Below are 16,306 nucleotides of genomic sequence, written 5' to 3' on the forward strand. Positions count from 1 at the left end.
TAAAACAAACAAAAAAAAAAAGACTTTGTTTCATTCGTTTATTCAAAATGAGTGTGTACACACAGGAAAGGGGATTTAAAACACATTATGTCAATAACCTCACGTCCTTCCACGTCAATCAGGGATAATTAACCCACAGGCTACGTGACGGAAGTCTTCCTCCTTGTTTACTTGTCGTCTTATCACTCTGATAAGGAAATACCAGAGAATTTGACGGGTTATAATAAACCATTGTCTGTTTCCAAGAAACTTGTTTCCTTAACCAGTAAACCTTTAAAAAAACAGTCTAAGAACACAACATGATATTAACAGTGTATTTGATCGTAGGCTTATTGTCTGAAGTGGAAAATATGATTTAAAAATATAAAAATCTGCTGATTCAGAGCTAGAAAGATTAATTGATCCATGGAAAATTAATCAACAATATTGACAAACAAGAAATTCATTTGGTTTTTTTTTGGTTTTTTTTTTTCTATTAAAAAAAAAAAAAAAAAAGCCCAAATCTTTTGGGTTTTGAACTCTTAGTCCAATAAAATGAGAATCTAAGGACATTAACTTTGGATCTGGGAGATTGATGGGCAAATTATTTATTTTTTCTGACGTTCACACAAGAAAAAAAAACTGGCAGATTATTCAATAATGGAAATATTGATTAGTTGCAGCCCTAGATGAGCTGCTGTAGTGTTAAATTGTCAATTACAGAATCCTAAAGCACATTCAGTTGTACACAGTTTTAGTATGTTAGTCTTTGTGCAAAGAAAGCTAGTCTTTCCAAATGGCGTGCTAACAAAAAATGCACTGCAGAGGTAAAACATCCGAGGTCCTGACGTCTAGTAACAATAAAATACTTCCTGGAAACCAATATACTCTCAGGCCATCAGAAACTCGAAGGTTTCTCCAGAAATACGGCTTTAAAGTAATGATACGAGTCTACGAACCTCTGAGTGTAACTGACCGTATAAGCCATGAGTCATAATGGATTATGAGGCTGTGATTTTATGGATGAAGAGATGTGATGAAAGCGAGTAAGTCCCTGAGTAGTCCTGATAAAACAACATGCCCTGCCTCTTCATTAATGAGCAGTAAAGTCTGCAGTGTGGGAAAAACACCCAGCTAGTGCAACAGGTTGTCGGGCAGCTTTGTCATTAATAGTTTTACATTACATCCACAGTGCAAGAAACTTTCCACCAACTGTCGTCCTTCAAAAAGCCAAAATGCTGCTGTGCTCGCTCAGAAGTTCTCCTTGTTGAAGTAAAATTTGGTCTTCCGAGGATCCACATCTGAGTATTTGGCACATTTCTTCTCCAAAACTTTTGCGAGAGCTTCAGGGCCACACAAGAACGTTCCCACCACGGACCTGAAAACACGAGCAAGGACAACACAATGAGTTACATTTACAGGTTAAAGATTTAATGTGAGAATTGCAAAGCAAACAGCGGTGGACAGTAACGTAGTGACTTCAGGCGTCAGATATTCTATCGGCTTTGAGATCTAATAAATGTGTGAGGTTTAGGATTATACAATATAAGATTCTGTGCAGAGCATATTACTCCTGTTAGATTACCCAAAATGGATGACAAAGATTTATGCTGGCATAATTTTGGCAACCAAGGTTCTTTACTGAAACACTGGTCAGAAGTAATACATGAATATGAATACAGGGGTTTTACTTTTACATCGTTGCACTGCCACTTTTTCTCCAGTAAAGAATATGAATACTTCTTTCACCACTGTCAATATGATCAGTAAACTTACAGGTATCAGATCAATTCATGCAACCTTTATTTAAATCTTGAGGAATTACTGATCGGCATCACCTCATTTTTAATGACACCGAAAGAACACAGAGTAGATGCACACACACACAAAAAAAATATTAAAGAGAAAACACATCCACAGACTTAAAGATTTATCCAATCACTTTAACGAGATACCGACTACAGGACCAATTTAGTGTGCAGGATTCAGCGGACTCTAGTTGTGAGGTTGCAGACTGTCACCAAATTAAACGTCTTCTGTGTGATAGGCATACAGGAGAACTATGGTGGCCAGTACGTAAATGTTAATGGCCGTATGTTGAGCCACTGTTTGGTTCTGGGCTACTGTAGAAACAAAATGGCCGACGCTGTGGACAAGGACCCGCTCTGTACGTAGATATAAACACTATACACTATAAACTTATTCTGAGGTAACACAAACGCAACAATTCTTAGTTTCAGGCAATTCTACAATAAAGAAACATACCTTTTATATTATTTTCAATTTCTGACAATAGAATAGATGCCCCAAAATATTACACACTGGACCTTCAATAAGGAAGTGATATATGAAAATAAGCTGCCATTAAGGGCTTTAAAAATAAATTGAAACCAGTGCCTGTCATGTCCTGCTGTTAGAGCTGCCCACACAACCTTTTCATACAAGATGCAATAATGAGTATAATAACTGCCACCGGTAATACATCTTAGGACAGAGAGATAAACTGAATCCTGGGTTTGAGGTATTTTAAGAGTATTTCATCTTACGTGGGGTTCTCTTTGCGGACTTGTTCGAACTCCTTGTCCCAGACGGGTCTGCCAAAGTGAGTCTTCTGTTTCAGCCCAGTGACGACATCTGCGTCCTCATCATCGTGAACCCAGGCATGACGAGCCTGTGACCAAGAAATAAATAAATAAATAAAACCGATAACAACTGATTTAAAGGGAACCTAAGCCCATTTTCAAAATTCTTACAGGTTATTCCTACAGTCTAAGACAGGCTAGAAATATTAATAAACATGAACAACTCTAAATCAAATCCAAAAACCAAAGTGTGCAATGTCATCAGGCATAACATTTGGAGCTTCTTTACATCAGAGTGACTGTAACAAATCACAGTTTCCTCTTAGGGATCAATAGAGGATTTCTGATTCTGATTCTGTATGTGGGAACATTTTCTGTCTCATAACTGAGAACACTTCAATAGAGTAAAGCTCATGTGGGTATAAAAGAGAAAAACATTCAGTGGGTCGACAATATCAGTCTCCTTTTCATTGTCTATGGAGCAGCTCCAGACGTTATACTCTATGAAATCACAAGTTTAACACTTGACCCTAAGAGAGAAACTCATGTTCATGAATACTGACTGAACTTTCCTCCTCATTCAGGTGGTGTCCTTCTTTCAAGCTGAAAGCTCACACTGTTTATCTGGACTTTGATCTGTGACTCATTCACACACTCACAAGATTCTGATCCCATCCGGTCAGAAAGAGTTTGTAGGTGAGGAAATCCCCCATCCCCCTCTCCTCCATCTCTTTCTCCAGCACCTGCAGGAGGTCGGCAAACCACTCGAAAGCGTGTGTTTCCCGGCACAGCCAGTAGAAGTAGATCTGAAACCAGGAAGCAGATGCAGCAGCGACAGCAGCAGGCGTGTTAAACAATGGTCCTCTTACAAAAGAGCTGCTGATGACTCGTCATCTTACGAGGGCGGATTGTGAAAACACAAGGTGTTCTTTATTTAAGAGACAATAACAGGACCTACAGGTTTAAATGTCAAAAGCACACTGATATGGTTGTTTGGGTTGTTACCTTTCTGGTGCGCAGTTTGGGGTTGGAGATTTTGAACTTGTACCAGATGGACTTGAGGATGGAGGCGAAGGGAGTGACTCCGATGCCGGCGCCGACCAGCATGCTCACCTCGTAGTCAAACACGTCCTCACTGGCTGTGCCAAAGGGTCCGTCCACGCCCATTCTGGGAAACAACAATAAATAAACTGTCAGCAGGAAAACAAACCACAAAGTGACAGATAAACGTTTACAAACAATACAAAGGCGGAAAGTGTCAGCTTTCATGTAGCTTGGCATCACATTACAAAACCAAGCGTAACTCATTATCACCTTTCTGATGTATTTTGTGCTTTCTGTTGTCATGGCAATCTGCTCTTTAGTTGTTTTAATCTGATGCTCAAAGTTAATCATGACCTTGACAAAACAGCTGCTGAGAATTCAAAGTTATCTATTTAGTTAATGTCTGTTTTTATAGGGACAAGTATGTAGCACTGGACCGGTGCCACATACCAAGGCTTTTATAGCAGACGCCAGGTTCTTCGCCCGTCCATAGATGTGATTGAAGTGATTTGTTAGAGCTACAGGCAGTTTGAGAGAAAACTGGCTCAGGTTTTGATGAGGAATACAGGGGATAAGTTGGCACTGAGCAGCCCAGCAGTGGAGCAAAATCACCCTCAACCTCAAGAGGACAAGGAAACAATGATTTAAAGGTGCTGTATGTGACTCTGGAGAAAGATATTTGATTGTTGAGTCTCAAAGTGACCGTATCTGATGATCTTGGAATGTGACTCAATAATCAATTATCTTTCTCCAGAGTTATAAACAGTACTTTTAAGTTGAAACAGTAACATGGGAGTTTACACACACACAAACGACCCAGGAAAAGCCGGGCCGTAACCACCTATTTACAGAAGGTCCATGGGAATTTCCCTCCATAAGTTTTTAGACACCTAACAGCTAAATTCACCATTTTGAAACAAATTTATTACATATTTGGTACTTCTTGGTGAAAGTTTTGATGACTAAAGTGCCATTTTAGTGAGCCAGAAAATGACTGAGGGCTGCATAGGAAAAGTGCACACACTGTAGTGCCATTTCTCTACTAAAATAGAGAAACAGTACAGTGTTTGACACTGATTGTCCCTCCCAGTATATATCATAATTACTGCCCAGAGAAAAAGGACCAAAGTGCCAGTAAAATCAAACCCACAGGGGTTTAAAACTCCACCATGGTGGCTGCATTAAATGTCTTCACTAACACTGTGAGTACTCACTTGGGTCCCTGTGCTCCCTCTGGTAGCTGCTGCATGATGTCGATGAGTTTGTCTGTCCAGTCGCCGGCCGAGCGGATGTGGATGCTGATTGCGTCCTCCTCGGGGGCGCAGGTCATGGTGAACGGGTGCCACTCCAGCTGGGAAATGACTGGACAGTTCAGGAAGACGTACTGACCCACCTCCATTTTGAAACCGTCCTTCACCAGCTGCAGCTCCAGCACCTTGGATGGATGCATCACGATCTGAAAGAGCCAACAGGTGAGGTCACCGTAACATCATCTACCAAAAAACAAAACAAAAAAAAAAAAAAAACCTCAGCAGGAAAGATGAATCAAACGTACCTTCCTGTACTGGACTCTCTGCATGTAACGAATCAAACGCAGTAGACGTTCACAGATATACAGAATCATTGGGCCGATCACCCACCACCAGGTCTGAAATGAAGCAAAACAAGATTTTACAAATCACAAATGATGCTGCTATTTGTGCTGGTAGTCGTGGTGTTTAAGTGGAAACAGGGAATGTTTTTGCATTAGACTGGTTCCTATAAGCCTAACTTTCAATATGCATTCTGTCTGCCACTGGGTACCTTTTCCTGGGAAATGAGGGCTTGATTTATGGCACAAAGGAAGTGCGTTAACCATTGCACCACCAACACAGTCGTCAAAATAATCAAAAGACACTGCAGAAGACACTCCTTTTGCACAGAGTCAAGTGCAAGATGAGACCAAGACCTTCAAAGAGTTGTCTCAAGGCCTAAACCGATCTTGAATGCTCCAACACTAGCACCAGGCTTTGAAGACAACTTTGTCATAGTGGACAAACAGTGGAACTACAACGTCCAGGTCCATCATGTGATGTCATGAGGCCCAAAATGACTTTGCCCCATTGACTTCGACTGTGAAAGAAACGTCTGTAAATCACTGATTTTGAGCATCACAACCACAACAAAATGACCTGTTCCACTATTAGAACTGATAAATTCACTCCGATAACATTTTGAAAATCCAGAAGAGCTGCACGATTTAATCATTTCATCCCCATTCAAATTGGCGGAGCGCTAAACTGGAAGTTAGCCACTCAGCTGGCTGTAGCCTGATGTGCACTTCCTCAGAAATGTAACTACACATTGCGGTGACGCAGACCTCCTGTGTATTGTTCTAAGCTGAGACCATTTCCCTCAGTGGAAGAAACAATAAATTGCGATGACAATAAAGCCTCCACAAAAATTGCATTTTTAATCATAGGGATATATCCTGGCTTCATATGAGCAGATGAAATCTCCACTTGTTGCTAGGCTAATTTATACAATGTAAAATGCCATAGGCTTGTGCTAATAGCATTAGCATGTTATTTTTGTGGGGAAAATGTGTCCAGATAAAGACTAGTGTTTGTCTATGAATGCTGTGAGTTATAGTGAAGCTGATTTGTGTATTTGAGTTTGAAATTGTCTCTATTAAGCCATGTTTAATGTGTGTTTAATGTGTGTTTTGAATCAACTAAACTCCACAGCACTTCACAAAAACCCAGCTGCCGACTAATATTGTGGAGGTGTAACTGCTGAGTGACACAGACACACCACGGCACAAGTATAAATGGTCACAACGGTGTAGGCGACGCGCGACGCACAAGTATAAATCCCGCTTGAGTCTGCTGCACTTTCTCGGAGCCTGCACTGAGCAACTTTATCAGAAATGAGCAGGGCTCTGTCTCCAAAGCTATATCCTGTTCTATCTATACATCCATGGGCAGTTATCCCCAGTTGCCAAAGAGTATCTCCAGTAGCGGAAAAGTCAGACGGTGAAGCAACCAAAGTAACTGTGGAAACTCTACCCGGCAGAGGGAAAAGAGCCACATAGCTGGGCTCTGAGGAAAAGAGAAAACAATGTGGTTGCCTTTGCAACAGCAGCGCCAAAAATAATACCACCTGAAAACACTACAGGGGGCAGGGAAAGTTGTCTGTTTCCACTTTAAGTAAGATGGCAGTAAGAGTTTTTAAGGCTGTTACAGAATAAAATGCAGCTCCTGGGTGTACTGAGATTTAAAAAGACAAACCTGCGCTGGCCCTCCTACAAACTGAGGGATGGGACACTCAGGGATCCGTCCCCAGTCATCACTGCGGTCTTTACAAAAGGTGAAGTTGTGCGGTGGGTCCGTTGACACTTGTCTCCTCACGATGAAGCTGCAGACGAGACAGACGAGTTAAAACCTTCTCTGCAATAACAGCAGTAACGTTTTTTAAAAGACCAGAAAGCTGAGACTTGTCCCTTACCCGGCTCCGTGAAACACCAGACCAGCAAAGAAGATGACGAAGAGATGGTGGGTATACCAGAAGACCTCAAAGTAGCTCCGTCTAATGACCTCCATGGAGGAGGTGATGATGAGGATGAGGGCCAGTGTGATGATGACCCCTGTGAGGCCGGCGATGGTGGTGAAGACAAAGTAGGTTGGAGTCTGCTGCGCATCCTGAGACACAAAACGAAGAAAGTCTGGTGAATTTTTATGCACTGATTTATGGCTTTCTGCATCAATTTATGGTGAAAATATGTTTAATTTCTGTACAAAATTCAGGTCCTCTGCTTCAACTTGAAACATGAAAAATAAATATGCTAAGAAGGGGTTTTCTTTGTCTCCCTGTGTCTTATTTCATTCTAATCAGTTATGATAACTTACGACGTTTGTTGTGCGGATCGGGTTCAGGTAGGTGGTGTTTTCTGTATCCTCCAGGTTGGACAGAGCCGTGCTGAGTTTATCGTAAACTCCTCGCCTGCTGTTGTTGTACCACTCCACGTTCAACAGATGGGCGATCATATGCACAGCTGTCGGGACACAGAGAGGAGACACATTAGTGCTGATGCACGATGTTCAGTCTGCCTGCTGAAGTCTGATTACTGTTGGGGATAAGAGGCTGCTGATTTGAACTTCAACACTTGTATGTCAGTTTACAGATTGTTGGATTTTAAATGTTTGCAGGGTCAAGATTCCCTCTTCTCTTTGAAAAGAAGTCGGAGGGAAAACTCTTTTAAATACGCCTTCGGTCAATATTTATTTTAGACTTTGTTCACTGTTTGCCCACTCCCCTTGCAAAAATGTAACTATGACCCTTTTTAACATTTTGACCTGTGTCTGTGTGTCTGTCTGAGAAAAAAGAAGACATCTGTTACAAAAGGCAGAGGTGGAGCCAAGTCATTGTTTTGCAAGTCACAAGTAAGGTGGAATTTATATACCTGACGTGCACCTCCCCAGAAATGTAACTACAGGTCGTGGCGGTGACCCAGACCTCCTGTCTACATGTGTAAGCTGAAACCATTTCCTTCAGCAGAAACAAAGCTTTTATCTACTTTTATTTCACAAATAAGAAACAATAAATTGTGAAGACAATAAAGCCTCCACAGAAATAGCATTTTAAGTCTTGTGTGTGATTTATCCTGGCTACATATGAGCAGAGGAAATCTCCGCTCGCCGCTAGGCTAATTTATACAATGTAAAATGCCATAGGCTTGTGCTAATAATGTTAGCATGTTATATTACTTTGGAAAATGTGTTTAGAATAAGACAGTTGTTTGTCGGTGAACCTTGTGAGTTGTAGTGGAGCCAAATTATGTATTTTTATCTTTGTTAAATGTTGCTGTTGTCCCTGGCTTCATTTGAGAAGAGGGAAGCAAGCAGCTCGCACTTAAGTCCAGAGTCCTAAACTTTGAGTTTTGAGTCTTTTACAAATTATAATGTGCTCTTAACATTTTTATTTATTTGTTAAAACAAGTTTGCTGGAGGTCACTGTGTGTCTCTCTCTCTCTCATTTTATTGTTCATCTCTGAAGGATTTTGTACAGAAAATAAATTATCTAGGGATAATTTTCTCCAACTGGTGCTCATTAACGTTACATAGTTCTTCATGTTTCTCTCCCGCAGCTTGACTGGATTCTGCTGGATTGAATGAACAGCGTTAATGTTAGTTAATTCAGGAAATGAATGAGAGATAAATGGATTTGCTGCACACAGTATCATACTTTTCGGGCTTGGGGTAAGGTACCAAGTATTTTTAAGTCAAAGGACAGTCATGATTCATCTGTGTTTAGGTCCAAAATGAACTGCAAGTCTTTTTTTATTTCGTTGCGTCGGACTTAAGTCATCAAATCTGTGACCTGAGTCCACACCTCTGATAAAATCTATACAATATAAGTCTTTTTTTCCACTTATACTCCTCTCACTTTAACGTCACTACCAGGAAACACTGAAAACTTTATGTTTTCTTTACTCCTCTGTGTCGTACTCGAGGAAACCACCTGATAAACACTGATAAGCTACGGGTCAGACCTGTTTGCACAGAGTGGGAGATAGTTAACAATTCACCAGAATCCTGCACACAAAGTATCATGTGTAATTAAGGCAGAAAGCTCATTCTTAAGTATACATCTTTGATTGATGAAGGTTTCATTCATTTTTGTCTTACTGTTCTTCTGCAGATTCAGTGCCACATATACCCATATCTGCACCTGTGGCAGTGATAAAATAAGATGCATAACTCTAATCTTAATTTAAATGTTGATAAGTTATTTTTAAAAATACCCTGTGCTCTTTAAAGTAATTTTACTATATCTTAACCCATTCCTGATGTTCATCTTTAAACAAAGACTATTGTCAGAGGGAAGGAAAGACTGAAGGAGAAATACTCACCTGTCATCAGACCGATCATGTACGCCACCAGTTTGTGGAAACTCAGATTTTTGTCCAGTTGTTTCCTCATTGATCTGCCGCAACACTGAAAAGATAGAAGAAAAGAAAAGAAGTGTGAAGTAAAAGAGAGGACAAAAAACATCTTTCCACAGCCGTTACTGAAACCTACCTGACCTGTGCCTGTGTCAGTTTAGGGAGGGGTTAGTGGAGTAATGGAAAACATGACTTGTCCAGTTTGTGGTTGAATGTCAGAGTTAGATTATGTTGTAAAATGTAAAACTAATACTCATATTTGTTTTGCCAATTTGATGTGTTGAGATGACACAAAGTCAGTTTTGTTAGGGCTCTTTTTTCAAAGCTATCCCACTGAAAATGACAAGAAATGGAGTATCTGTCATTCTAAATGAAAACAAGGCTCTTAAAACAAACAAAAAACAAAGTGTAAAAACATCAAATTCTAGTTTTATGGCGGTTTACATGCCAGACTATTTCTTGGCAAGGAGCAGCAACTTCCTGGAGTCAGACAAGAAATAGTCCAGCACATAACCCCCTCAGTTTTTGTACAGACGAAACAAATTAGATACGTGCAAATGAGTTCACTTTGAAGGTGCTGTTACACAGAATATTTTCTAACCTCTAGGCAGCACCAGGCTTTCTGTTTAAAATCTTTGAGCTAAACTAACCAGCTAGCTCACCAACCTCTGGCTGCAGGTTCATATTTAACTGACAGGTGTAAGAGTGGTATTGATTTTCTCATCTCGCTCTCAGAAAGAAAGCAACTTAAGTGTATTTCCAAAATGTCAAACTATTCCTTTAAAGGGACAGTTCACCTCAAAATGAAAAATACATATCCTTCCTCTTACCCCGAGTGCTATTTATCAGTCAAGATTGTTTTGGTGTGAGTCGCAGAGTGTTTGAGATATCTGCGTAGAGATGTCTGCCTTCTCTCCAATATAATGGAACTAGATGTCACTCAGCTTGTGGTGCTCAAACCACCAAAAAAATACATTTGACAAACTCAACAGCAATGTCTCTTTCCAGAAATCATGACCTGGTTACTCAACATAGTCCACAAACATTGTTGGGAGCAGTTTCATGTGGGAATCTTTTTTCTGCATAACTATATCCACCAACCGTATCACCATGCAGAAGCAAGTGTTTATCTACTCATGGATGAGAGGCATGTGCTCGTGACAACGTAAGATGTGGAGATAATGGTGTCCTCCTTGGCTGAGCTGTAACTTTAGTTAGCTCAGTGGTGCTAGGTGAGCGAGCAGTAGATGCATACTTCCTTCTGCATGGTGGTATGGCTGCTCACAACAACTGCTCACAACAAGATCTGTCCTGGACAAGAAATCCTTTCGTTATCATCGCTGCAGTATCCTGGACAAGCATGTCCTTTTAAGCTGGGATAACACTGTAAAATTTCACAACATAAATCTAGTTTTTAAAATTCTCCATAGTTTGGCTCCACCACCACTTGCCGACTTTTTTACACTGAGCAGCAAACTGACCGATCGGCCTCAACAACTACTCTCATTGTACCACTGAGTAAAAGTTCCTTCAGCCAGTCAGCCTTGTCAGTGTGAGGTGCCCAGTTCTGGAACTCATTACCACCGCACATTCGCAATATTGAAACACACAAAGCTTTCAAACACACTCTAAAAGTATGTTTAAAAGATAATCAGGCCTGCGATCACAATCAGTAGTCGATACTAATACTATAATTCTGTCTACCTGCTTGCGTGCCTCTCTGCCTCCATGTTGCCTGCTGAACTGCCTATCTGCGTATCTGTTTCGCTTGCGTTTTGTTTCGTATTGTTCTGTACTGTTTGTTCCTGGTGTCCTGCTAATATGCTGCATTGCTACTATGTTTGTCTGTTTGCCTGATGGAACCTACCTGCTGGCTGAAGCTTACTTTCCTGTCTTTTAATGTGCTTGATGTGCTTTCCATTGTGATTATGTGCCACTTCTTGTCTTTTACTGTGTGTGTTATGCCTTCTATTCTGATCCATGTGCTTTTGTACGTGCTGTGCTGTATATTTTACTGTTACTACGAAATGTTGACTGTAATGTTTTTTTCTTTTAACTGGCATTTAGCACCTTGCCTGGGGACTGCAGTTGGAAACTAGCTACTCAGCTAAAACTGGCACATTTACAGAAATGTTCATTAATGTGCACTGTCCCTGTACAAATAAACAAATAAATAAAAATAAAAATTATCTTGAATAACCAGGTCATGATTTCTGGAAAGAGACATTGCTGTTGAGTTTTTCACATGTATTTTTGGCACTTTGAGCACCACAAGCTGAGTGATATCAATCAACAATCTAGACTGATAAACGGCACTGGAAAGAGGAAAAATATGTGTTTCTGATTTTGGAGTGATCTGTCCCTATAAGAATAACAGCTTATGTTTTTATAGCACCTTTAGTAAAATGGTGCAGCCATAAGTTCTTTACAAAACATTATCAATAAAAGGAAAAAACTAAGTGAGGCACAAAACTGGACAGTACTGAATCTGACGACATTAAAATGAACCTTAAACTGTTGTAAAAATGTGTTTTAAAAGTATTTTAACACCAAATAATAAAATGAAAAGAAAAGGGATAGGTTTCCCGGACATGCAGCAGTCAAACTTGTTTGTGTGCCAGCACGAAGATATTCCACTTTAATGAGATAATGACAGTAAGACTGAGTTCACCTCGCCCTGCTGTGACATTTAAACATCCTCATCTTACCACGAAGGAGCCTCGGATCAGAGACAGCAGGTTCCTGCACACAGGCAGCAGGATCAGCATGCAGTTAAAGTTGAGGACAGCCGCTGGAGCTCTGGCCCAGGCCAAGGCAGACTGAAATATGAATATATGTATTTATTATTATGAGTATGAACAAGCCTCATGGCTGACGTCTTCATCTGTTTTCACTCACCCCTAAAAGATGACGCGTGTAGAAAAACTGATCCCCCAAATCGTAGACGAAGTAAAACCAGACGAAAAGGAAGATGTTGATGCCCATCCACACCACCTGCAGCCAGGATCCATCACAAAGTTCATTACTGTTAATCTTATTTGGGTTTGCGAAGCAGGAGTTTTGACATTCAGGGTTTTTTAACGGAATACCTGCGCATTTTACGCACAAATGCTGTGCGTAAATTCTCCCTCATGTCACCGTTGACCATCTCTGCGATTTTAAATATTAAATTCCTAAGATGTAGATAGGAACTCACCAGTATGAACGATGTAAGGCCATTGTTGATAATCCAGTTACCCATGATGAACTCGTTATCTCGACTCAGCTGCAGCAGCTTCCCCGCATCTTCAGCCTGCCTGCGCTTTTATCCGTCACCTTCCCAGCCGGACTCCTCCTCCTCCCTCCTCACCTCTGCACAGGTGTAAAGGTGATGTGACGCAAGGAAACAAAGCTTACAGCGAGTGTAATTGCATTGTGGAGAAAGTTTAGAGGAGAGGCTTCCCTCCTGCAGCGGAGTGACCACATTCCTACCTGCTAGAAAAACAAGTATGGACGACAGGAATGAGGAAGCATCTGTTGCAGCACTCAGGAAATTTTACTCCGCTGGACGTGACGAAATTCCTTTTATTGGATGTGTAAAGTTTTATTGTATGTGTGACAGGAAGGTGTGAGTGGGCATGAATGAGATGAACAACCAGTGTGTGGACATCAGATTATTTTATTTAATTTTTCAAGTAAAACAATAGTAGTCAAGGCACTGAACCAACAAACAAGAAAACAAGACAAAACATAAAAAAATAAGCAAACTGTGAAAGCACTTCGTTAAAGTAGAAGCTCATTCAATGTAAGTGTGGTTAATGCGTCATCAGCCGGAAGTTTAAAGGGACAGTTCGGATTTTTTGTTCTTTTTGAAGTGGGGTTGTATGAGGTACTTATTTATAGTCAGCATATAACCTATAGTAGATGTCAGTCGGCATGCCCCCAGTTTGGAGAAACAGGTTGGTGTCAGGCCAACAAACATCGACCTTCACCCCGGAGAGCAGTGTTCACGTCCTGTAAGATTCTAAAGCCAAACCCTGTTCTGTTAGTAGTTCAAGACAAAAAAATTTCAATTTGCATGTTGTACCGACGTTCTGTGTTTATTTTGAAAGAGACGTTAAATTTCCTGTGAAAACGGAAGTGTATTTTGAAAGAAGACAATGCATGTAACTGGCAGAACATCAACAACCAACGCACCCGAGGTACCTTTCACCTTGTATCTGGACGCGGAAAGTCCATAACCAAATGTCGATATGTGACGAAGTTGGAGTGAGAGCATGTTAAGCGTACACTATATTGAGAGTATTTCCACCGCTTTAACTTCCCGTCGCACAGCCCCTTTCGATGGGGAAGCAGTTAACAGCTTCAGTTCCCCATCTATGTTCTAGTCAAAGCCACCAGACTCCACTGACAAAAACAGTAATTTTAGCTCGCTGAACACGGGAGCTGCTGGTCTACTGCTGCTTCGGTCAGGTAGTTAGTTTGTGTTACTGTGTGACTTCGGTTAATCTGAACTTGACCCTTATATACACCAAAGTAACACAATAATACAAGCAAACTAACTGTTCGAGGCAGCGGTAGACCAGCAGCCCATGCGCTCAGCTATGTTAAATCACTGTTTTTCTCAATGGAGTCTGGCTTTGAAGAGATAAATATAATGGCTTCATTTTAACATTGGAAAGCAGTGAAAATACTCTCAATATAGTGTACACTTCAACTGATATTGATTTTTTTAGCTAGCTGAAATACATTTTGTTGCTGCCCTGTCCACAGCAGTACATTGCTTAGCTTCCGTGTCCGACTTCAGCCTGCTTCTCTACACGTCTGACATCTACTGTTTGTAATACGCTGTCTATAGTTAAGTACCCCATAAAAAAAAGGCAAAAAAGGCTGAACTATCCCTTTAAGTTTGAAAGACACACACTTGATATTCCCTAGTCTTTTTCAACACGTTTTTACATGTTTTGTGAATTTTCTGTCAAAGTCAAACCTGTTTCTCGAGGCAACCAGACTGAACAGTGAACAACAAGAGGCATTCATCACAGCAGGTTTATGTACAGTAGTTGGGTATGAGGAAGCTAATTTCATCTTCTGTCTGACCTTTTCTCACCCTCCTGCTGTTTTTTTTTTTTTTGCGTTGTCTCTTTAGTGCAGATGCAAACGTGTGCAAACAGGGGCAGTCATGGTGTGAAAACCCTGAGAGGACGTAAACTGGGGGTGTCCCGGTCAGTCTTTCGGACACTCTTGGCACGTTTCCCGCACACCTGGCTCAGTCCTGTGCACGTCCTACTGCTGCTCTCTCAAGGCGGCCTTTGTGCATCGCTGCATATCTCGACATGCTACATTCTTTGGTGTACTGGGGCCTCGCTGTGCCCCGAGCGTACGTAATCACCCTCGATAAAGACGTCAGGAGTGAACCTGAACCCTCACAACCATGAATGAATAAAGTTTAGTGCACTTAAGAGGAAAAGTTTGTTCTCTAACACCTCACTAGCTGAAAAACACTCTGTTTTTTGTGTTTTAGTACTCGAGGTCTTGAGATTGAGATGCATTTCTACATTAGAGAGATTGTTAATTTAATCCCCCATGAAACTGTTCTCAGGCTGCGTCCATAATGTCTTCAACTATAGCCGTCTCCCGCTCCTCCAGCTGACTGGTGAGGTCGACGGGTTGTGAGTTCTGGGGGTCCAGCAGCTGCACTGGCTCATCTGGCATCAGCACCATGGTTGCAGCAGTAGAGTACGAGGGTGGTGGCTTCCCTCTCGCTCCTCTACTTCCAGAGCGGCAGCAGACGCAGTGCAGGCAGTCGTGCACGTTGTACTTGAAGAGGCGTCTGCAGGGGTGGCAGAACTGGTAGAAGAGCAGCATGAAGAGCACGGCCAGGCTGTAGCAGATCAGCAGCTGCACAGCCAGCAGCGGCGCACACACGTACTCATAGAAGTCTGACTTGAAGAAATACCAGAGCGTGATGAGGAGGAAGTTCTCTACAAAGCGACCGCAATAGTACATGGCCAGGCGGTCCCAGTGCTGCTTCCTGTCGATCAGCTCACGGTGGGAGAGGTCCAGCTGCACCGCTGACCAGCAGAAGATGTTGATGCAGGCATAGAGCAGCGTGAACATGCACAGCACAATTGTGGTGCCCAGCTTAGAGAAGTTTTTCTCCACGGTCTCAGTCAGCGAGCCTTTCTTGGCCCAGAACTCGACCCAGGGGAGGAGGAAGAAGAAGAGCAGGTTAACCATGCCGACGAGGATCACCCAGTGTGTGAGCGCCGTGCTGAAGAGGACCAGAGCGGTGATCCGGGCGGCGATCTCCAAGCCTCTCCACACGATCATGACCAGGTAGGCGATAGGGCGCAGACGCACCTTGTAGTCGTCATATCTGATCTGGATGGCCAGGACGCTGCACACGAGAGCCCCGTACGTGATGGACATCAGGGTGATGATCATCAGAGCCACTGAAAACAAACACAAGTCATCTGTTACACTCATATCAACAGCATCACTGCACCACAGAGAACTCCTCATATTATAGACACAAAGTTATCATCATACATTATGTAAACTCCCTGGCATGGTAAATAACTGATGCTCACAAACATGTAGTTTAAAGCACTCATATGGTACAAACACTGTTGGTTCACCAGATTAAATTATCTCCACAACTGTTGAATGTATTATTATTAAATTCAGTACATTCAGACATTAATGTCCCTCTAAGGATGAATTTGATGATCCCTTAATTCTTCCTCTAGCGCCATCATCGACTGTATAGAAGTATTGGATGTAACTACCATTGGTT

General features: G+C 41.7%; 2 protein-coding genes across 3 annotated transcripts in view; both read right to left on the bottom strand.

Moving 5' to 3' along the window:
* Positions 1-24: 24 nt before the first annotated feature.
* On the bottom strand, positions 25-12,975 carry nox1 (NADPH oxidase 1). The gene is made up of 13 exons (XM_049586742.1): positions 12,725-12,975; positions 12,427-12,522; positions 12,237-12,347; positions 9,496-9,580; positions 7,493-7,638; positions 7,092-7,285; positions 6,875-7,001; positions 5,161-5,253; positions 4,820-5,061; positions 3,567-3,729; positions 3,221-3,367; positions 2,526-2,650; positions 25-1,357 (listed from the first exon to the last, which is right to left on the bottom strand). Exons 1-13 carry the CDS (start codon positions 12,767-12,769, stop codon positions 1,231-1,233), a joined length of 1,701 nt encoding a protein of 566 aa, XP_049442699.1. The 5' UTR covers positions 12,770-12,975; the 3' UTR covers positions 25-1,230.
* A 191-nt stretch (positions 12,976-13,166) lies between these two features.
* Positions 13,167-16,306, bottom strand: part of xkrx (XK related X-linked) — a 31,062-nt gene continuing 27,922 nt past the window's right edge. For both annotated transcript variants that reach the window (XM_049585736.1, XM_049585735.1), the window contains one exon: positions 13,167-15,962. In XM_049585736.1, coding sequence (XP_049441693.1) covers positions 15,106-15,962 — 857 coding nt within the window. In that variant the 3' untranslated portion in view covers positions 13,167-15,105. The remainder of the gene's footprint in view (positions 15,963-16,306) is intronic.

This window comes from Epinephelus fuscoguttatus, linkage group LG9, assembly GCF_011397635.1.
Source record: "Epinephelus fuscoguttatus linkage group LG9, E.fuscoguttatus.final_Chr_v1".
Classification (NCBI taxonomy): Eukaryota; Metazoa; Chordata; class Actinopteri; order Perciformes; family Serranidae; genus Epinephelus; species Epinephelus fuscoguttatus.